The 22,615-nt window shown below is 34.3% G+C and overlaps 3 protein-coding genes across 4 annotated transcripts in view; 1 reads left to right on the top strand and 2 right to left on the bottom strand.

The window, feature by feature from the left end:
* Positions 1 to 12,178, top strand: part of shn (zinc finger protein schnurri) — a 112,242-nt gene extending 100,064 nt beyond the window's left edge. Inside the window, exons 11-15 of the mRNA XM_019057468.2 lie at positions 423 to 648; positions 1,918 to 2,620; positions 3,198 to 3,384; positions 4,067 to 4,315; positions 5,415 to 12,178. Coding sequence (XP_018913013.2) covers positions 423 to 648; positions 1,918 to 2,620; positions 3,198 to 3,384; positions 4,067 to 4,315; positions 5,415 to 5,435 — 1,386 coding nt within the window. The 3' untranslated portion in view covers positions 5,436 to 12,178. The remainder of the gene's footprint in view (positions 1 to 422; positions 649 to 1,917; positions 2,621 to 3,197; positions 3,385 to 4,066; positions 4,316 to 5,414) is intronic.
* LOC109041342 (alpha-tocopherol transfer protein-like) lies at positions 12,027 to 17,764 on the bottom strand. Of its 2 annotated transcripts, XR_011899654.1 has the most exons (7): positions 17,369 to 17,764; positions 16,488 to 16,644; positions 15,879 to 16,131; positions 15,255 to 15,365; positions 14,214 to 14,322; positions 13,506 to 13,730; positions 12,027 to 13,141 (listed from the first exon to the last, which is right to left on the bottom strand). XR_011899654.1 is itself a non-coding variant. In XM_019057678.2 (6 exons), exons 1-6 carry the CDS (start codon positions 17,439 to 17,441, stop codon positions 13,585 to 13,587), a joined length of 849 nt encoding a protein of 282 aa, XP_018913223.2. In that variant the 5' UTR covers positions 17,442 to 17,763; the 3' UTR covers positions 12,027 to 13,584. The 2 variants fall into 2 exon arrangements, 1 of the variants encoding a protein (XP_018913223.2); XM_019057678.2 differs by having other exon boundaries at positions 12,027 to 13,730; positions 17,369 to 17,763.
* Positions 17,765 to 18,555: 791 nt separating this feature from the next.
* On the bottom strand, positions 18,556 to 21,811 carry Polr2K (DNA-directed RNA polymerases I, II, and III subunit Rpb12). The gene is made up of 3 exons (XM_019057679.2): positions 21,624 to 21,811; positions 20,330 to 20,422; positions 18,556 to 19,151 (listed from the first exon to the last, which is right to left on the bottom strand). The coding sequence occupies exons 1-3, from the start codon at positions 21,679 to 21,681 to the stop codon at positions 19,129 to 19,131; spliced, it is 174 nt and encodes a 57-aa protein (XP_018913224.1). The 5' UTR covers positions 21,682 to 21,811; the 3' UTR covers positions 18,556 to 19,128.
* Positions 21,812 to 22,615: the final 804 nt, after the last annotated feature.

Here is a 22,615-nt window from a genome sequence, read left to right on the forward strand (position 1 = left end):
GCTGTTAACTCGATAATTTTCTATTTCCTGAAAGATAGACCTTTCACTGCCTTTCAGCCCACTTATTTTATTTGTGTACATTGAGCATAACTAGAACCACTTACGAGGAAGGTTTTTCTCTTGCCATTTCTACAAACATCGAAAGGAGGAATTGAGTTAAGTCGGTAGTAAAAATAATTTATCCAAATTAAAAAGGAAAAAATAATGGTGATGTCATGAAATGAGCAAAGAGCCCTATTTATTTTACCTCATGAGACTGCTTCTTAAATGACATTACCAAACTTTCCTGGTTGTTTTCATAATGCTTTTCGTACCGTGTCCAGTGGTCCTTTGTCAAGTATTTCTCTATTTATTTTATTTATTTATTTATTTTTTTTTTTTAACATAGATTGTTTCTTTTCATGTGTTTATTTTGCTCTCAGGTTTCACAAAACACAGGATTAGCAAGAGAATTACAGCCCTCCAATCCAGTAGTTGATTGTGGGAGGTCGGATGATGTAGGACTTGCTGCTTGCAATAAAACATCGCACTACTATTTCCCATCCATCCGAGATACTGCTGATTTATCGATGGAAGAAGATTCTAGTCAAGATGAAGAGATGGCTGTCACAACTATTAGTGGCCCTATTGATCTCAGTAGAAGTAAAAGTGAGTGAACTCAGTTAATTAGTAAAACTTTTTTCTCAATTTTTTTTCCTGTATAAATTACCACGATACAATGAACATTATGAGAAATGGAGAATTTGCACAAAAAAATTTTAATTTTTCATTTGAGAGTGTTTATTAAGTTGAGTTCGTGGTATTTTTCATAATATTTTTCTAATATGGGAAATTTTAGGAAAATACATTGAAAAGTGAGAAAATATACTGCCCTCCGATGTCATCTGGTGGCACTTCTCATCTTTTAAACATAAGTAATATGCTGATCTGGCCATTCTCCAATAATTGTTCAATTTAGAAACTATGGATATATCGTTGCCTACGAGAATGGAGAGGCCGTACTTACTCGGTTTCGTGACATCAAACTAGTAGAGTAATCGCCTTGTTAACCAATCGGAGCCGCCGTCGATCGGCCGAAGTTGCATGAGTGGCGCGTTTGAATCTTAGAGGGGTAACGATTTTCGGTATTTAGTCATGTTTAGCTTTTATTTCCTCAATTATCAGACAATGTAATTTATGAACAAGGTAGTATTCTGATGTGAAATTTTATCTTCTTTCAAAATGGTTCTTATGAATTTTTGCATCAGATGAACCCCTGAAAAGATATTAGCATAAAAGGAACATGTGTCATGCGTTCTCCCACAAGAACACATATTAAATCGCAGGCGAGTTTCATCTACTAGCGTTGTACAGAATTGTAGTTACGGCCTCTCTATTCTCGTAGGCAACGGATATATTTGTCCTGAGCTCTCTTCTTTCATCTTAAATATGAAAGTCATGAAATTTCAGACACCTGTAAATCTTCCATTGTAAAAGGCATATAGTTGGTACTTGTACCAGGAAATAATCAACCAGGGAATAATCAATGAGAGAGAATAAGAAGAAGATGATTTTTTATGCAAGTCTTAATATTCCATCAGATGAGGCAGATTAACCTCACAATTCAAGTGTGTAACTGTTGTAGTCCAAACCCATAATCTGATCAAAAGAAGTTTTGACCAAATAATGGGTTTTGACTTTAACATGCCAATCTCTAGGACTTGACCCTATAACTGTCTATTCTCCTGGTTTCATCTCTTGCTTGTAATAGACCCGAACCTTGTAGTTCTTGCTTACCGTTATTGCCATCTTTTCAAAATTTATGTCTCGCAGTATGCAGTCATCTTCTAAATTTTTTAAATTCCTATATCTTTACGTCTATCAATTCCATTTGCTCTTCTGTAAAATTGTTTAATTTTTTTCTGATTTCTTTTTCAGGTAATAATAACAATAACCTAAGAAAATTATCCACGAGTAGTCTCCCATCACGACTGAGCATTTCAACGCATTCCCCTCTTCCAGCAGATATCCTAACTACAGTCTCAGAGCCAGCTTTACTTCTAGCCACCTTGTGCTCATCAATGGAGCGATTACCTGTAACAAACACTGTAGATCCTGCTGAGGAGGCAGCCATGTTACAAGTTTATCTGAAAGAAAAAGCTATGCAAGATCTCAGAATGAAACAAATGCAATACCAAACAGCTCTCAACAGCAAAATTTCAAACAAAGGGAAGCTCTACGCTCCAACTTTAGAAAAAGATAGTAAACTTGAGTCTCAGACTGGATTCAATATTGAATTAACCAGTTCTAGGGAAGAGAAAAAGAGTGCAATATTAGACTCAATACTTAAGTCTGACTCATTAATGGAGAATAATGGAAAATTCATGAATGAGCCGCGTAACTTGCAACAAAAAATTTTCGAAAGTGTTTCCTCTGTCTATGAAAAAGCTCTTGATTCTGTGAAAACAGTTAATTCAGTGGCCAAAGAGAATGCGCTAGATATTTTGGCTCATACAACTTCAGAGGCTAAAAAGTCCTCAGAAATGCCTAGCGTTTCATCCCCTAGCAAATTAATAATGCCTAAAAAATTAAAGGCTGAGTTCAAACCTCCAAGCTGTGGACCGTCCTCCAATTATGTGAGGTAACTATATTTCAATTATCCATTTTTGTCTATTTTTTTGGGAGTAATTTTGTTCCTAAAGGGTGGAACTAGAAGAATAATGAGTCTGTGAAGTCGATTTTTTCATTGGATCATTCGAATGTATCAGATGAGCTGAAGTCACGGTCATTTTCTATTAAAATTAATCAAGCATGTCGAACATTTTACAAAGCTGTAACAGCAAAAATTGTTCATTTTTTGCAAAAACCACCACCAACAGACCATTAGGAAGGCAATTATGTCTACTTTCAGAATTTTAAAGATTTTGTCACAATCTATCATTATTCTTAAGTCATGAGCATGGAGGCATTACTTATCAGCCAGCTCTCATATTTTGATTGTTGTAGAATCAAAAGGGAAGAATTTAAACAAAAAAATGGCCTAGTTTGCTTTGTCCTTTGTAAGAATCTTTTTCAAAATTGAAAATAATGTGCTCTTTTTAAAGGTCAGTACATATGAAGGAGTGCATTATTTCATTTCACATCACTCTTATTTGCAAATAGCACTAATTACATCTCTTTTTTTCTGTTTCTCATTTTTTTTTCTTTTTTCTGTTCAGTGTTTTAGAGGATGGTCGAAGCATGTGTGTGATTTGCAACAAAATTTTCTCCAAACCAAGTCAGTTACGTCTGCACTTAAATATTCATTATTTTGAAAGACCTTTCCGATGTGAGTCTTGTGCTGTCTCTTTTCGAACCAAAGGACATTTGCAGAAACATCAGCGGTCTGTCTCTCACACGAACAAAGTAATTCCGATTTTCAGTTATTATCAGTCTTTGTATATTCTATGTACATTTGAAAATGTATTGGCACAAAATAGTTTTTATCTGCTATAGATTCCCTAGATCTCTTCTTTTGCCTGTAGATCCTGCCGTAGATCATTACCATGATATAATTGTAGAGTTTAAAAGATGGTGCAACTTTAAATAACTTATCTTGATGAAACATTGTCATTATAGCAATTTTGGGACTTGAAAGAAATTTTATACCTGATCAAATTTTCAGTTTATAACCTTCAAAAAGTACTGCTGCAACAGCGTCTTTATCTCTTAGAATCTGGTTAGCACTCTCTCCCGGACTATGCTCGGATCTGCCCTCTTTTGATTTTTATGACGTTTAGAAATTTAATAGTCAAAAAAAAAAAAAAAAAAGAGAGAAAGGCTCTGAGATTCTATGAGTTTGCTACTTAAATCATTATATTTGAAAGCCGCCTGGTAGGGTCCTCCTCTCGTGATTGGGCAAGCTGACAACGTAGTCTTTCATGCTGTAGCAAATTTTCGAATCTCAGGCATCTCGGTGAAGCTGAACTCATAACCTCCAGTGATCTCTCAGGCTATAAACATGCATGCAGAATTTGTAAACAATGGAAGTCCATCATCAAATTTTAAAGTTAAATAATCATTTCTTAATTTGTGTTTTATTTTACAGGTTAGCATGAATTCAACTTTTGGGGCTGCTACTTCAAGTAATCCTCGCCCTTTCAAATGTGATGACTGTAAAATCGCTTTCCGGATACATGGTCATTTAGCTAAACATCTCAGGTCCAAAATGCACATTATGAAATTGGAGTGCTTAGGTAAACTTCCCTTCGGCACATATGCAGAAATGGAAAGGTCTGGCATTAACATGAATGATATTGATACCACCGACTGTGAAAACTTTTTAGAAAGTCTTCAGGTACGTGTATTGAATTATTTTAAGCAAATTCTTTGTTTCATGCCCACCCATGTTGGAGAGGAGACAAGCCCCCCTCCTTGCAATTTTTTAAATTCTTCATTATTTTATCACTATTATTGCTTGAAGCAATTTTGTGATTGATGCTGCAGGCACTAACCTAAACCAGTAGTTTAGGTGTGACCTAAACTACTTTTCTCATATCCCTTGCTGTTTTCTTGTAACCTGGGAAATCATTTTTAGAGTGGTTTGGAGTAGTTCACCATTGGTAAATGATACGAAGGGGTAAAAAAAATTAATGAGCAATGGATGATAAAAGTACAGAATATCAAGAAATTCGACCATGAGCAAATTTTTTTATTGTATGATTTGATGTTCTTCAGGATTCTCTGAGCGTGATGAGATTTTCAAATCAAACTTTGTTTATGTTAATGTCTAGAAAAATAGTAAATTTTTCAGCATCCAATTTTCTTGTGGAGTTGTGAGATTGTTGGTGTGTTTATGCAGACACCATGCTGCTTGTCATTATTGTTACGAAGGATTGGATTCTTTTTATCTGTTTCATCTTCTTAGATAGCAAGGAAACCAAAGCATTCGTCAGTCACAAAGCAAATTTTACAATATTTCCGCAAAATTATGCATGTAAAATTTCTGAAGAATTCTTTTTCAGTCCTACTTTTTTCGAAATTAGCCTATAAGAAGTCTAATGTTTAAAACTCACTGTGCTAAGAAATTCGTGGAAGACATCAAATCAGTTAATAATGAAATTTCACTGGCGCTAAATTCTCTGGTTTGCTGTACAGGGTCCCTCATGAAAGGATCCTAAGAAGATCTGAAGAAGGTTCATCAAAAGATGAATGCAATCAATTGGCACTGAATCCCCCATAGACAGTCTGTTGTTCATTTGACATTAGCTGAGGGACTCCTAATACAGAACTGCTGCTTCAGAGTCAATTGCATCAGAAGTAAAACTGAAATAATGGAGACCATCAGAAATTATGAGGGATCAAGATTACTTGTGCCACATTTTTAAAAAAAAACCAGTCGGTACCCGTTGATTTCCTTTGTACTGAATACTTAGATTTTTTTTTTTTTGTTTCAGCTTTTGGCTCAGAAATTATGAAGCAAATTCTATCTCGAATTTTCTTAGAAAAGTTGCCTTTGAGAAAGGTAATTACTTTGGCTATTCAAGATCTCAGAAAATGTTTATCTCTGTAACCTTATTGCTTGCTTGATTGTTCTATTTTAAAGTGGACGATTAAGAAGAAAAGGAATTTTTTAGTCAGGACAAATGAATGGACAAAAGCAAAAGAAGCGAAAATCCATTATTTTTAAATTCGGTATTATTATTAAGCTAATATATTAGCTAACTTCTTTTAAAAAAGACAAAGGCTCATGGTTTTAATTTTGCAAAATATAATTGGAAAATTATCCCAACATGGGGAAAAAAAGGTTATTGAAGTGCAGGACACTCCAGAGGTACATCACGTGAGGAATCAGTCCTTTTTATTCAAGAAAAGAGCAGAAGTCATGAGTCAAAATAAAAATGTACGTTTCTCTGAAAAGCATCATAAAAATTTGTAACATTATGCTATACGGCTCAGAGAGAGCTCTGTACGCCTAGAAATACCATTGAAGTTTTGTATGTTGTCTTTCCTTGAAAAATTTTGCCTTTTTGACTTCCTCCAAGACTTGACTTTGATTCCAAGAATTTTCAGGCTTATGCATGTTTGGCCATATATTCTTGTCATAATGCAATAGGGTGTATACATATATGCAGTGGGAGTCCTTAAAGTCAGTCTGCCTTGGACTGCTGCAGCTAATCCATCTACACAATAAACTGAAATATGTGTCTAACTCTGATTTCTCAAGAATAATCGGAAAACTCTTTTCTTCTTGTATGTATAATGGCATTAAGGTCAGAGCACTCCCACTTACTGTTTGCACAGATATAAAAACTGCTCGTTCAATGATACTCAAGTTGCCTGGCATTACCTGTAGCAAGTCTTGTTAGTCCAAGGACTGAAAATCAAACTGTCTAAGCATTCAATTTGAAGGGACTTGTCATTTCATGTCAGATCACCTCAGCGTTTGCAGAAGTGAATATTACTTTTATTCTAGAACAAGTTCAATTCGTTTGAAAAGAACTCAAAATTGGATCATTTTCTTATATTGTTCAAAACTATGATTCCCTTTTTGTAATTCAGTGCTCGTGATAGTCTGAGAAAGTTTGAATTACTCCGCCTTTCAGTTTGCTCAATACTCAAATCCTTAACTTTCAATTCTTGGAATGATGTTTCCTCTCATGAAACTCTTTATCTCCAGTAATTAAGGAGAATAATAGCTTAAGGTTTCATTTTTCATTCCTTAAAATGAAGATAAGTCTCAATTTTTGAAAAATTTACACCAGCTATTTTTTCTATCTATCTGGGAGAAAGTTGAGTTACCTGATGAGAGAAGTGCCTATCTTGTTAAGGATACAGCAGCGGTATAATTTTTCAAAATTATACGCTCGACTCTATTAGGCTTACCGCTCTCAGATTGCAAATGTGAAAACTCTTGAAGCAGGAATGTTCGTTGATCGCTATACATTCAAAAGTATTTTTGCCTTTGAGAACAGGAAACATCACTGTAATAGGTTGAAATAATTATTGATCTCTCCTTTTTTATCACTTTGCAACCCTCCAATTTTTTTTCTCAATACTTTCAAAAAATTGAAAGTAGAATTATTTAATAGCTAGCTCAAAATTTTGACTGCTATACACACACATTGTGGATGCAAAATGTAGCTGTACATATGAATACCTTAATTATTGAAAGAAAATAAGCAAAGTAGACATCTAAGATGCAAGCTGACAGCAAGTAGACAGCAAGCTGCCCTGTTACAAATTATGCTGTTGTCAGAGGCTGCTCCTAAAATTTTTAGTCAAACTTAGTTATATATTTTTGTATCAATTGAACTAAAGTGGAACACTGTCATGTATCTGTAAACTGTTAGGAAGTTTAATCATAAATGTGATCAAATTGTAGATAGGCTTAGTTTTTCAGCCCTCCTCTCCAGAGCTTCTCGATTGTATTTTTTGTATCTCCTCTCTTCTAGATTTTAATACCCGATAACTGAAATTCTTATCTTTTTTAACGCTCTCCTTTTTTTTTTTTTAATCTTACCCCTGAATAACCACAAAGTTGACAAAACTACATATCTATTGTGTTAAAGTTTAATGTTTCTAATTGTGACTTTATCTGGCATATTCCCCACTTTTTAAGTGCTTAATGTGGATTCCTAGTTAGCCCCTTTTTTTATCCAAAATTTATTTTTTATCTAATTTCTGTCTACTTTTTCTAAAAGGAACCAAGAACATTGTAATTTTAGTGAGATCGTGCCAACTTCTTTTTAACAGTATGATAATAATAAAATGCAAACCAAAAAATGAAATTTACAGGGTAATTTTCTCATTTAATTAACATTTTTTGGGTTTGCAAATAGAACCTTTAAACATTCTCTAGTTCTCCTAGCAGGACAAAACAAGTTGATTAACTTCAACATCATTGTAATCTTCTTGGTTCCGTTCTGTAATAAGCAGTTTATTTAGTCTCATGTTTGTGCCACTGACACTTTCATTTCAATTTCCAAACTAAAAGTTAATATTTTTTATGGCTGCTGAGTAAAGAAGTCCTCCCCACCTTTTCCTCCGTTCTTTGATGTTAAAGTGAGTTTTGAAGACCTAATCTCCCTTTGCAGTCCTAAATTTTTCAATTTTAACGTATGGTACAGTTTTCCAGTGAAACATACCATCAAACCAAAATGAAAATTGTGTCCAACCAGAAGTTTTCAATGAATTCTTGCTATAAAATGAGGTGCCCTTGTTGTTGTCGTTTTTTGTTTATCCTTCTTCAATTAATGGCTCTCTCGTGAAGGAACCACCAACACAGAGTAAGATTGCTTTTTCCTGAAAAAAGCAAAACTAAAGAGGAACAAATAAAATTAATAGAAAATGTATCAAAAAGTAACAAAAAATCGAAGAGCAACAAGTAGTTCTTTTGTTTTACAGCAAGAATTGGCGCAGAGCCCTGCAATTTCATCTTCAGTAGCGTTTTTTTTTTTTTTTTTTTGTCTGGATGATGTGTTTTTTTAATAAGTTTGTGCTGTCATCATTATTTTTATTCCAATTATTGTGTCCTTCATTTTCGGCACCTCAATTCTTAAATGTATGTATTTACAAGAATCAGGATTAAGTTCTTAGAAGCACACTAAGTTGCATCTTGAAAGAAAAAAAAGAGGTTTTAAATTTTATTCCGCCATGAGACTTTCAACCCTGAGGTTTAAGTTTAAAAACTCTTTTCTTGTTCAAAATGTTTTTTTAAACTTTTGAATTTTTGACGGAAGAAAATTTACGAGCACCTATCTCATTTATTTTTCTAACTACTACCTTATGCGTTTCTGGTGATCTCTGTCTATTTTATCAATATTTTCATCCTAGCCTGGAGGTGACAGGAGAAAACTAACTCGATTGGGCTTGTTTATTTGAGCAAAATCCAATTAAATCATGTTTGATTCTGAAGAAATTATAAAAACCTTGTTAGAACTAGAAAACAGCAGCCCAGTCTGACTAATTTTACTCTCACTTGTCAACTTTTTGTTTTTCAAGCAACGAATTGTTTACTAATATTTTCTCGGTTGTAACATTAGTCGGTTATTTTATATTTTTCCCCTGGTAATTTTATCTAGTCACTTTTTTGAATTACGTAAATTGAATTTGTTTTGCTCCACGCCAATGTAATAGCTTCCTTTGTTATTCATTGTAGCCCCTACGACAAACTGTATAAGAAAGTTTCTCTTACAACAGGCAAGTTGAAGTCGAGAAATTTGAAGTTCGTTTTTGAAATGTCATCGAGAAGTTATTTGAACAGTTTTATTGCAAGGTATCACAATAGCATAGTTAAATAAATGTATCAAATGTAACAGCTGCCAGCTACTGGTTAGGGATAAATATATTTTATGTTGAAGATGAAGAATAGTTCGTGTTCAAGGGAAAGAATATGTTTAAGTCATTCCATTGAAATGATGCTTTGTAGGTTGGTTTGTTACATTCTCATAAGGAAGCAGCTGATTTTTTTACGAAAAAAAAAGAAATTCTTTGCTTGGATTATCTTAGCCACCCGATGTTCAAAAACGTCGTGAATTCGGCTTTCTTTATTTTATCTTTGTCTTGCTTACCCAGTGTTAAGAATGCTAAGAAATGTTGGAAAGTCTTCCAAGGTAACAAGTTGGAGCTCAACTGTTACAAGCTTTTCTCTTTCAATTTCAAACCTCAAGCCCTTTTGGTCAAATGCTTCAATCATTGATGTAACAATTAATCAAATCGCAAACCTGAATCTTTGTTAATTGAAGATTAAGCAGCAAGAGCTTAAAGAATAATTTATAATTTTTCATTATTTAACAAAAACTAAAACTGAAAGAACCTATTACTTTTACAATTCCAACAGATAAAGCTTCTAACTTTTTGCTCTTTTTACCCCTAAAATTTATTTTCTCGCTACGCTCATTTTCTTATCTGGTTCCTGTTCAATCTAAATGGAATTTTTTAAACAGAGATCAATAATAATAATAATTAATATTGTGTCATTGAAAAATCTCTGTACTCTTTTTCTCTGTGTATTTTTTTGTGGTATCTTGGCACAAGTAATGAATCTTTGAAGTTATTATGTAGTTTAAATCAGCATTTCCTAGTTTTCCCCATTCCTAAGTGTATTGTTGGAGCATGTTTCACGGAGCAGATAAGAAGCACATATCAGTCAAACTTTACTGAGCTAGCTTTTAGATGAGGTGGCTGTGTATTAGTATTACCTCAATCAGCTGTGTACTTACCGACAAGAAACGCCCTAAATTTACTGTTTTCAAAGTATTTAACTCAACAATGTAAGTAAGAACCATTTTCTTCTGAGTACATAATATTTTCAACTTTACTTTTATAGATAACGATCGTACATCTGGCTGTCACGCTTGCTTTATCTTTGTTCATATCAAAACCTATGTCTAAACTTTTCTCCTTTTTATACTTTTTCACAAATTTCATCGCCGCCTTTGAACATTTTGACCAATAGTATATTAATCTGTACAGAAAAGCCATTCATAATGGACCACTGGACAGTGTAAGTAAGTAAGCACTACCGCACATGTGTTCTTATCAGAGTTTTACCCAAAATATGTTGAACATATCAAAGTATTTCAGTATGAAACGTGAATCAACAAAGACGAAAACTGTTATTTTGTGTGTTATGAATTCAATTCAGAAAGTTTCAGTGCGTCCATCGTATTATGAGTAAAATTTCGGTAAGAAAACCTACATTCTAGTGGTTTTTAACTCAGTACTGCTTCTAGTGGTCAATTTTATCACAAGTTTACAAATAGCCTAAGGAAGAAGAAAACAGAAAATTACTTACCCCTTCGGCTGTAATTTTTCTAAAATTCAAAGGTCCCTCGGCAGCAAAATATTTTTACTCTATTTAATGGGCATAAAATCAACTATGTAGTTCAATGAAATCTCCTCGAAAATCTATCTTGGGGAGAGTTCTAATGTAGGAGGATACACAATTTAATTAGTGGTTGTTAATCACAGGTATAGTTGCAAGTTCATTTTTTCTAATAAATGAGTCCTCCTGCACGAATGAAACATTTGCGACGTTACTTCTTTGTTATTCTTGTACATGTGAATTTATTTAGTGTTGGTAGTTCAGTGCTAGCTCTAACGGAGCCATTAATGTTTATAAGTGTCATAATGTGTAGTTAAAATGTACTGATACGGTTTAATACGTATGTAATGATACGTTCTTATCTGACAATGTGAATCCATGTAAATACAAGTAGACTATTTATTCTTTGATTTCTTGACCCATGCACACCAAAATGTGTCCATTTATTGATTTCTATGATTTTCATCAATGTTGAGAAAGGTTTATGAGAAAGGGTGCCAGATATAATACAAAGTATGGCACCCCAGGGAAAGTTTCTTCATCCAAATTTCATAAGGAACACAATTAACCTATTGCTAATGTCCAAAATCAAGTACTTTCCAATTAAAGGATTCATCTTAAATGACTAGGTTTTTCCATTTCATAAATATGAATGCTGGAAATGCACTCCTGCAAGTTTTAATAAAAATGAAAGTAACTTTTTCATCCTCTTCCTTATTGTTATCTACAATAAGTAATTCATTGCTAACAAAAAAATAATTTTTTTTTGACAAAAGATACATAAATGTATGCCCGAAGATAAAAATCTGATCAGCTCATTTCAAATCAGCAACTTTTCAAAAGCGGAATAAAATCATTACAGGCCAGCACCTACACCAAAGAGCTGAGTGTTAACCCTATGTTTTGGTTGAAACCATCATACGTATCCTAATGTGTAGCCACTGAATAATTGCTGTATTTCTACCTTGCACAAGGGTCACCTAGGAAAAGACTGTGAGTGGCACTCTACGTGCTTGAAAATCTGGTCACTCTGTAATTTGAAGCCTTTCCTGGTTTTTTACTTTTTCCTCAAAATTAAAAAAAGAGAACTTAGGACATTTTTGCATGAACTAATTCATTTAACTTGTACATTATCCTCCTAGATGGAGACAGTTGCATCTTTCTGATAAATTTTTCTGCTCTCACTTTATTTTCACACACCTCAAGGAATTCAATGAAAGAATGGAAGAGAAGAAGTGAAGACTGTTGTTTAATTATGTGTTTAATTGTTGTTGTACATTTCAGTGACTGATGTTGCATATTGTTTTTTTATGTAAATAATAGTATATTGAAGACTGTTAAAAGGAAGATGTAAATAAGTGTATATAATAAATCAATTAGTAATTCGAATAACCTGTTCCTATATTTTTGCTGCTCCATACCCATGCACATTGATATTCTCATACATTTTAATGATCTGACATTCATATTCAGGTTGAATTGGACGGAGTTAAACAGAAGGGAACCAAGCCACATCGGGATCGAACCGAGAAAAAGAGGTTTAAAGTTTGGCTTCTGCATAAGACTCAATGTAAAAGATAAACTTCAAGTTCAATCTCTGCAAAATTTGCTCCAACAAAAACTTTGAATTTTTGGCGGTAGATAGCAGAGTAGTAGTTGAGTTCAAAACCACTCATAACTCAATTTTTCCCAAAATGTGGGTTGGTTCCTTTCTGCTTAACTCAGTCCAATTGAGACTTCAATCAATGAAAGATTCTACCATTGAGATGAGAAACCTTGAACCCAATTCTATAACTCTCGCTCCATACTCAAAGTATATTAATTCAATCCCAGGCAAGAGACGATAATTCAACTTTGCTTTCCAGAAAACTGATTATCCAATTACTTCAGTCCTATCGTAGAAACTAGATAGGAAAGACTTTAGCGCTAGAAGTAAAAATACGGGGGAAATCATAGAAACTGCATTAATCGACCCGTTCCAAATCTTAGATCAATCAATAATGTGATTAATTATTTCATCGCTTAAATATTTCAGAGCTCCGAGAGTTAGGACAGGTTCATTAGAACAGTTGTCACAGTTTTTCTCATATTTTCATTTATGACGCTTAAGTTATTTTGAGAAAGATCGATTGAATTTCTGAAGATTCTTTCAATGGCTGTTGTGCTCTGGCAAATCCTGTTAATAATTAAACTCAAGTGTCAATCAAATGGTCCATCAAGTATAGATATTCATCAGCTATAAAAAGCTGTGTCTCCATTAAATTTTAGAATCCTGGTCAAGGTCATTCGATGGACACCATATTTTGTGTCAGAACGGCATGCGATATATCGCATAAATTGGTTCCATTTTTTCAGCTACTGGTCATTTTTCTCCAATTTTGAGATCGCAATTCTGTTGTCAGGAGATTAAAGCACTCACTTACCAATTTTAACTAAGAAATTCAACGTAATAAAGGCAAGGTTTTTTTAGAGAGAAAATATCGCATGCGAGTGCAGTTTCAATATCGGTATCGAATGCGATGTTTTCTCTCTGAAAAAACCACGCCTTTATTACGTTGAATTTCTTTGTTAAAATTGTTAGGTGATTGCTTTAGTCTCCTGACAACAGAATTGCCATCTCAAAATTAGAGGAAAATGACGAGTAGCTGAAAAAATGGAACCAATTTTTGCGATATATCGCATGCCGTTCTGACACAAATTATGGCGTCCATCGAATCACCTTAATGCAAGACAGATGCTATTCAGCCTTTACTTTAGTTTCCAAGTAAGAACAAACACTTGACACATGATTGGACAGTTTATTCAATGCATAATTGTTCTAATGACGCTTGGTCCTCGCAACTTGATTTTCCTTGACCATTGTCCCTTTTGGCAATGGCTGAAAGTCTCATTTTACCTTCCAGAAGGTGTTCTCGATATTCTATTAACCGCTCTATATTTTTATCTGAAACATAGACCATAATTATAAATATTTACCATTATTTCCATCTCTCTTAATGATTTAACAACAGGACTAATATTCCTGAATCTTTTAAAACAATACCACAAACTCAAGCACACTGTGAAAGTTCATACAACCTACCAGCTGCTGATAAATTTAATTTCTTTGTTCACACCTCGAAAAATATCCAATTTTAAAATTTATTTTTTTCAATAGGTAAGAGACTTATTTTGTTTGTTCTCAACAACTATTAATGCTACTGAAACAACAACTTCTTTGTCAGAGGAGTAATAATTTCAGCTGTTGTTGTTTTCTTTCCTTTTTTTCAAAACTTGAGGTGATTTGATGGCTGTAGGGTTATAAGCCAGAATGACATGCCACATACCTGGAGCCACCACCACCATGTTTGATAATACCTTCTAGTGAGAAAAACTTGGGCATCAAATTTCCATTTTGAGATAGAAGAACGTTAAAATAACAACTCACTATTCAGATCTTCCGAAGAACCCAAAGTTCCACCATATTCTCCAGGGAGACACCTCTGGGGCACAGCTGAGTAAAGAGTTTCCAGTTTTGAGGAAGAATGAAAGAAAGTCTGATGGAAAAAAAAAAATATTATTGACTCCAAGTTTGATACACTATCCATCAATTAAAAAGTAAAATATTTGCTACCTGCGACTTTCTTTGACTGGATTTGAATATTTTTTTGATTATTTATTTATGAATTCCTTGCCACAATTCAGCACTGCTGTAGTGTCTTTACTCCAATTGTCATTCTGTTTTGACAACTCCTCATTCAGACACGCATGAGGTAGGTATGAGTGCAGCTATAAAGGACTCAGATACAATCATGATAAATCAGTACTTTTGTTTTGGTGTGTGCCGTCTTTTAAAGAAATTCATCTTTAAACTGCTTTCATTTGAAGAGATTAGTTCAATCTGAGGAAAGTGCAACCCTGCAAGATTCCTGAAATACACCTTGTTAAATTTGAGGCTTTGTAGACTTAAACTTAGAACTTTTGAGTTTTTAAACACTGTGTACATGGCTGATGACTGCACTGAACCAAAACTGTACCTTATGTTAAAACAAATTAATCTCTATGACTTTTTAATGTCCAAAATTAATGGGAAGTATATCCAATTTTTTATTCAAAATCAAGACGACAAAAATGCTATGTATCGTGAATCAATTCAATTAAAAGAAAAATGATAGCTAAAAGCTTGTTCAAGACTATTTTTGATGCAAAGGAATAAAAAAATGGTAAAACACTCGAAGTTAAAAACTAGATCATCACGTCAAATCTACTTCCAGACTATTACCTACTTCTGGATCTTCGATTTTTTTTTGATGACTCGAATTCTAAGAAGAGCATCCCTAAGCAAGCAATAATGAATTACCTAATTTTTCAAATTGTGTGCCTCGATTAATTTTCTCTGACTTGGCTGAAATAAGAAAAAAAATGACTTAACTAACTTCTCAATCTCCAAGGTCAAAGCTGGAAACGTAAAATTTTAAATGGCACTTACCATGTCATCTCTGTTTGATTTTAAAAATGTCTTGACTAGTTGAATTATTTTGACCATTACAAATGTTAAATTGACAACATGTAATCCTTTGGTTCGAATGGGCATTCCTTCCTGATCATCGAAAGATTTCATAGAAGAAACAGAAAAACAAAGTTTATGCATGAGTCCATAAACAGGGGGGAAAACAAATTATGAGAATTGAAAAACAGTTTAATATGATGGGTAATTACTCACCCATGTATAATAACAGATTCATAGGTAGAACTTGACACTTTGTCACACTACGTATCATGAGTGCAATTTGTACTGAGGCACCTAGGTGCTGTATTTCTCAAATTTGTCCAATTTTTTACAAGAAAAACCAACATTTTTTGAAAATTTTACCAAATATTACTTTTGACATGAAGATTAATCCTTGAAACTTTCATGAAAGTAGGTACGTGTAAAAGTTTTAAAGAAAAACTTGGAACAATGTTGAGAGGTCTTGAAACAAATAAAATTAAAATAGAACTAAAGAACTTTAGCCACGATACCTAGTTGGAAAAAACTTTCATGCGAAAAATTGAACAAGGCCCATTGAGTTGGAATGAATGGAACAGAAATAAAAATAATAAAAATAAGTACCTCTAAATATTTGATACACTTCCGCAGGACACCAAAATTCAACTTCCTCAAGTGTGATACGGAGCTACCAGCCACATCAAAAACCAATATTAATCCTTCACAGTAAGGATCCTCCAAAATCAGAGTGTCTACGGTCATGAAATATGCTTTGAACAAACTTGCAATATCAAAGTATTCTACTGACGGATTGGTTGCTCGAATCAGGATCACAGCAAAATTTTCATCAGTTCTCTCTTTGGACAGTATAATCTGACTGCAAAAAGACAAATACTCAATTTATTTTGTCTTAATAGATCTTAAATGCTAGATGGTCTAGTTCACTGCTCTTCAAGGGCCAGCTTTCATTTAAAAAAACTGGTGACACAAAAATTTGACGAGCAAGCGAACACTTCTAGAAGGCAAAACACTTTAGAAAAAGCTTAAGCACAAGGATTTCCTTGTGCCAAGGTAACAGAATTAATTGAATTAGGTATGTAGTTTGAATAACTGCCATTCCCCCTGATGCCTCTCGGTTCATACCCTTTACATGATAATATTTACTTGAACCATCACTTGCCAAGAGGAGAGGTATAACATAAGTGAGTGTGCGGCTTGTTACATCATACTTACAAACATTTAAAAAATTGTTGGATGGAAGGGTCTCTTGGATCTCTATTTGCAAAAACTTCAGGCAGCTCTCTCCTTGAAGAATGATAAACTTCGATACATCTTTTTGTGTCAGTACAATTTCCATAGCAGCTGTGCAGAAAAACCTTGATTTCTTCATCTGAAACGTAAAATTATAGAGCTAAATTTTGGAATTTTTTTGAGCCAGCCACAGTAAAAACTTTGCAAGAACGTTTCAATATTTTTTATTTTTCTGTGAAACGTCCGGTGGGTAATTTTCAACAAATGCTTCAATTTTGAAATTCCATTTTATGACTTCAAATGAGTCTTATTCTATGGTTTTACATTTTTTTACAGCTTTTTGAACAGCATGGTATCAGTAATTTGGTGCCTTTAATGATTCATCCCAGTATCCATGAGAAAAGGTCAAATGTTAAGGGCCTTTTCGTTAAAGTCACTTTGTTTCAGCGGTAGGAAAAACCAGAAACAGAGAAATGTCCAATTTTTAAGTTTCGAGTTTTTTGGGGTTGATGATATCTACTTTTCAAGGTTAATTATACAACCATGAAAGTGGTGCAGAGATCAATCTAGGGTTACCTAAATCCCAAAAAAGGTCCACCACTGACACGATTTCAATGACTCTTGACAGATATTAGTAACACAAAAATACTCAAAGCAAGAGAAGTGGATTCTAGCAGTTTGTGAAGATTGAGCAGCATTCTCAAGATAAAATAAAATAAGAGCAGAAATTCTTCAAAATTGCAATTGGATACATGGTTTCACCATTGATATATTCATTGTTCGAATCTGTATTCTTGTCCTTATCAAAATATTTCCTTCCTTTTTTTTATTTGGTATCATGCTTTGTTGAAAAAATCATTTACCTGATAATTCAGTATCTGGTAGAGAGTTGAGCCACAATTTTATCTCATCAAACGCATCTAAGTCTGAGGCCATCAATAGAACCACATGAAATTCAACTTTTCACAAAATTAAAAAAAATAGCAGACCGAAAAGAATCCACAAACATCAAAACGTGGGACACTGATGAAGGAACCAATTTCAAGTTTTCAAGATGAGTTGGTTATCATGAAGGTAAATTTATAGATAAAGAAGCACATACAGTGAAAAGCAGGAATTCAGATGAGAATCAGAAGTAAGTGACCACTCTAAATTGAAGTGGGTGAACCAGATAAGGTTAGCGAGAGACCAAATTACTCATTCTAATTTTTCACCTGTTTTCCTTCATTTTGGCAACTATGCTTCATTTCCCTAGTGAATGATATTGTAAGTAACCATGAGAGCAGAATGTGGGAGATTTATCAAGAGAAAATTAATCTATTACTAGTTGACGATAAAGGTGCTTACAATTAATCAAAGCTGCACTGTTGAGGCGGGTATTGGCAGGAATTCATGAATGATCACACAAATGGAGAAAAAAAAAGAAAGAATATTCCTCAACATAAAAAATGCTGCCCAATACCAAGTCAGATTTCAGACCCTCATTGGTTGGTTTGAGGGAGAGAGTCTATTGCTCCATCTCCTATTTTTGCCAGTAAACTATAGGCGGAAAAAGAAGAGAAGGAAGAAGTGTGAAAAAAACCATATTTTGACTAAAATATTGGTTACTTACACCCCCCCCCCCCCCCCATTCACATATCTAAAGCTACGACTGCATTTCTAAAAAAATAAAAGAAATAAAAATAATGAATTGGAATATTGTCAGCTATGGTTCATGTTTTCCTCTTTGAATTTGAAATAAATGAGTAGAAGTAATCCAGCTGCAATAGATTGTTTTAGAAACGCCTTTTACACTAAACTTATTTATGAAAAGCTATTGCAACATCACTGATTAAAAGTTCTTGAGAATAACATTTTCGAGGGGTAGACAAAAATCACTCCAATTTTAGGTAATGGGCGACACTTTCTTGTTTCTTCATCTCTTGTTTGTAAAAAACAAACCAAAAATTGCAAGAAGTTTTGAAATATTACAATTGGAGGAGGATTAGTCTTTCAAGACTGGCTAATGAATCTACACAGAAGAATATGATCTTGAAAAGCACAAATCAAATGTTAGTTAAAAACTGTATATTTTGAAAAAAAAGTTCATAAGTTGAAAAACGTTTACACGAGTCATTTTATCAGTTATTTACACAATTTGAATTTTTAATTCGTGCAATAAGGAGACTCTAAAAGTCAATCGTTAGTCATTTGCTCTGATTGAATGTTCATTTCACCCAAAATGGTCCAATAAAAGGATAAAACCTGTTAGGGCTGAAAAATTGGCACTTCTTGACTTGACAGTACTGAATAAAAGAAAATTTTACTCATTGCTGAGACAGGTAGGTATCATTATCGAAAGAATCTGTGCAAACAAACATTGAAATGGTGTGCATCATACCATAGACTCATTTTTAGGATTCATTCATTAATTTGGTGAAAAATACTGACAAATTAAAGAAATTTATTTAAAAAATCCAATAGATTTAATTAAAATGATCAATGACTGATCTAATCTTATTTGAACAAATCTAATATATTAACTTATCTCAACAAATCTGTACAATATTCACAACTTCTTTTCCACTGCATAGGTATCCTGAGAAAAATTCTTCAGTTTGAGGCATCCTCTTTCAAGTCGATTTCAGCGTGCATCAAAAACCACAACTGTAAGCAATTGAATTAAGGAAAATGAGAGAAAAATTAGATCAAATACAATTGAATGCCTGAATCCATTGTATGGAGATTGACTATAACGCTGATGCACCTTTTCATCATCAAATCACTGATGTATCAACTGCTGTTACTAGCGTTTCTATAGGCATGGAAGGAGCACAAAATCTATTTTTATCCAAGAACTAATGCGCCAGCTTTAAAGCACTGCTATGTGTAAGTTGGACATATTTCTATCAAACAGAACTATGTGCAGGTGAAGAAGATCGGGAGTGCTCATTAGGGCTTGCACCACAAGAATGAACGGGAAATATAAAGCGCCAGTGATGGAGCTGCTGCCCCGCTCCCTCGTTGACTCATGAGCCCTTGCCACAACGCTCTAGACACATGCCGACGGCTCTTGAGTCCCGCACTTAGTTGGCTCACAGTTCCATTTGCTGAATTGGAGAAGCGAGATTTCAAGTTCTGTCAAACGGAACTATGTGCACAGTGTATGAGCTGTGGGCATGTATGTAGAGCGTTCAAGACAGGGCTCATGAGTTAACGAGGGAGCGCGCGGCGGCTCCATCACTGGCGCTTTATATTTCCCATTCATTTTTATGGCCTGAGCACTAACGAGCACACACCATCTATCACTTTCACATAGTTCTGTTTGATAGAAATACGTCTAGTTGAGACTCCACAACTGAGAGTTTTAGCCAATATCTACCATGCTTAAAAAGTATGACCGAATCAGCAGGAAACGCATACATGAAAAAAGTTATTTTTCACAAAATCAGAGGACGCAATCTTGAAGTTTTTTTTTAAAAAAAAGAAAAAATCTTTGGGTAGGTTTCAAAGTAATACCAATATTCAACTTTTTGGCACTATAATGATATCTGCAATAAATCCTAAAAACAAGCATAATCATCAAAAACCGCAAAAAACAAGAGTAATCGTGAAAATCCACGAAAGCTGCTTCATATGATCGCAGCGGTTGGTATAATAGAGACTTTGCCAATACACTCATTGTGATTTTTGAGACACTTTCTATGAGTAACAACTCTAATTTTTGCTCAAGCACAAGTTTGCAACAGGCCCATTATAAAGTACTTTTTCTGACACTTTTGGTCACTAAACATAATAAAAAAAACAACAACATGGGTCATGAGTCATGATAATAAAAAGGATACGTCTCTTCGTCCTCTTCTTATACATAATACGGTATCCGCATTCTCTGCATCTGATCGGATCTCTTGGTCTAATTTCATTCTCATGATGGCATTCTGCAAAGAAAGAAAAAAAATCATAAAAAATATTAGGAGGGCATGACTCAACTAAAGAGATGGGAAACAATCAATAATTTTGAATTTAAATGAGAGATAAAATAAATTTTCCATTACACAATTTATATGTAAATAGTATGCGATTGAGAGAAATGATCTCACTTAGCCCATATCATAGAGATCAGCAGATTTTACTGCTTATTTACAAAAAAATGTGACTAGAGTAACAAATAATCCTTTAAAGTTAAAAGAAATTCATACAAAGAAGCTTTTAATTTCCTCTCATCCAACTAGAGGTGTCATACCTTACACCTAGCAGCAATGAAATTGCACTGTTCAACATTTGTGCCATTTCAATAGAAAAAATATCGAAAAAATCCAAGCTGAAAGTAGGCATAATGATTTTTCAGGTTTAAAGGAGGTATCTTTCTGGTTGCAGATGTTTTAAAAGTAATATCATTTTAAAAATAAGATACTTTAGTGTCATGAGTTTAAATAAAATGCTCCTCTAATTGATCACAGTGCATTGAGACCAGTTCAAAACTTCTGTTGGTGCCCTATATACATATAAATAGGACCAGAATTTATATAAGGCATTCATTAAGACGTAACACTAACTTTCTGATTTTTGGACCACCTCTCATAATCTTTGTCTGTACGTTCTCATCCTACAACCCATGAGAACAAAAAGGCTTTAGGCTCCCTGTCCCCCACCCCCTCGAAGCTTTACATATTATATGAACAGTCCATTAGTATAACCAGTAAACGCTTTATGCAATCTCAAAATATCTGACACGATCAAGAAGTTTGAAATTCCCGGTATACCAGCATGAATAAAATATAGGGGTTGCATTTTATTTATACTTGGCGATTGATTCATTAACTTGAGAGCAGACTTTCAAGTAACTAAAAGGGCTACTGGTGCAGCTAACTGATTTCATCATGCAAACGTCCGTTGTACCAGAGGAAAACAAAGACGTAGGTACCTGAGAGACAGTAGCGCAAGAACTCATGGAGACTAAATTCAGTAAACTGACATCGCCGCAGAATTAGGTAAAAACAAGTTAAAGGTCAGTCATCTGGGAAACTTCTTCAATGCGCAGATTCCCTTGGATTTTGTGTAATCAAATTGAAATAGCATTGCTCAGATGGCTACAGTGGATTCTCTTACAACCAATAATGTACAGAAAAGTAATATTACCTCCACAAATGTACACCATCGAAGTTTTCGGAGGTTCTTTCGCTGGCTGCGTCTCCATTGTCGTGAGGCTTCAAAAGCCCAAATTTCAAGATTTTTACAAAAAACAGAAAAGACGATCTAGTCACGTTTCACGTTGCTGGACGAAATGACAACATAACCTAGAAATATTAATGTTTACCGTTTTAAAGGCACGTTCACACAATGCGGTCAGGATGTCTTTGGTCAGGACGGCGCGCGACGTGTCGAGCCACTGACTTACCGCGCACGGCGCTATGTGCTGACTATGTGGACGCGCAGTTATGGACCGAGAGTACCAATAGGAATTTTTTTAAATAAATTAATTGAATTTATCCTCTTGGTCCATGGCGCAGAATCAGCTTTTCGAGTCAGGCTAAAGATCTAGAGCACAGGAATGAAAACCTCTCAACCCTGATCAATGAAAGCAAATGGGACGAGAAAAATATGGTTTTTAAAAAATATATAAAAAATGGTTTTTAAAATATATTTATTTATTTATTTATTATACAATGAACGGGCAAAGAACCCAAGATACACAAGAATTAAACAATCCAACATGGCAACACGGCGATGTGTTTGATGCACCCTCGAGCGTTATGCGTTTTACGCGTTACCTTACCTTTGAGATTTTATTTTGCAGAGTAAGATATTTTATACAGGGTGTAACAAAAGTCCGTCCCACCGCCCACCCCTGCTAACTTTTGAACGAATTGAGCTAGGGAAATGAAACTTTGGAAATGTTCCTATCTCAAAGGGGACCATCTTTTGGGGGCGTCGAAATTTTGGTCCCCCCCCCCCCCTCAGGGAGGGACGGGGGCCCCCAACTTTTTTTTTTCAAATATCAACCCCTATCTTGTGATAACTCATTCGAAAGAGCATAAACAACTAAGAATTTTGGCACAAACCGCAGATCAATATCTTAATTTTTGACCGAGTTATGATAGGTCAAAGGTCAAATTTGACCTATTTTCAAA

This window comes from Bemisia tabaci, chromosome 1 (genome assembly GCF_918797505.1).
Source record: "Bemisia tabaci chromosome 1, PGI_BMITA_v3".
Taxonomy (NCBI): Eukaryota; Metazoa; Arthropoda; class Insecta; order Hemiptera; family Aleyrodidae; genus Bemisia; species Bemisia tabaci.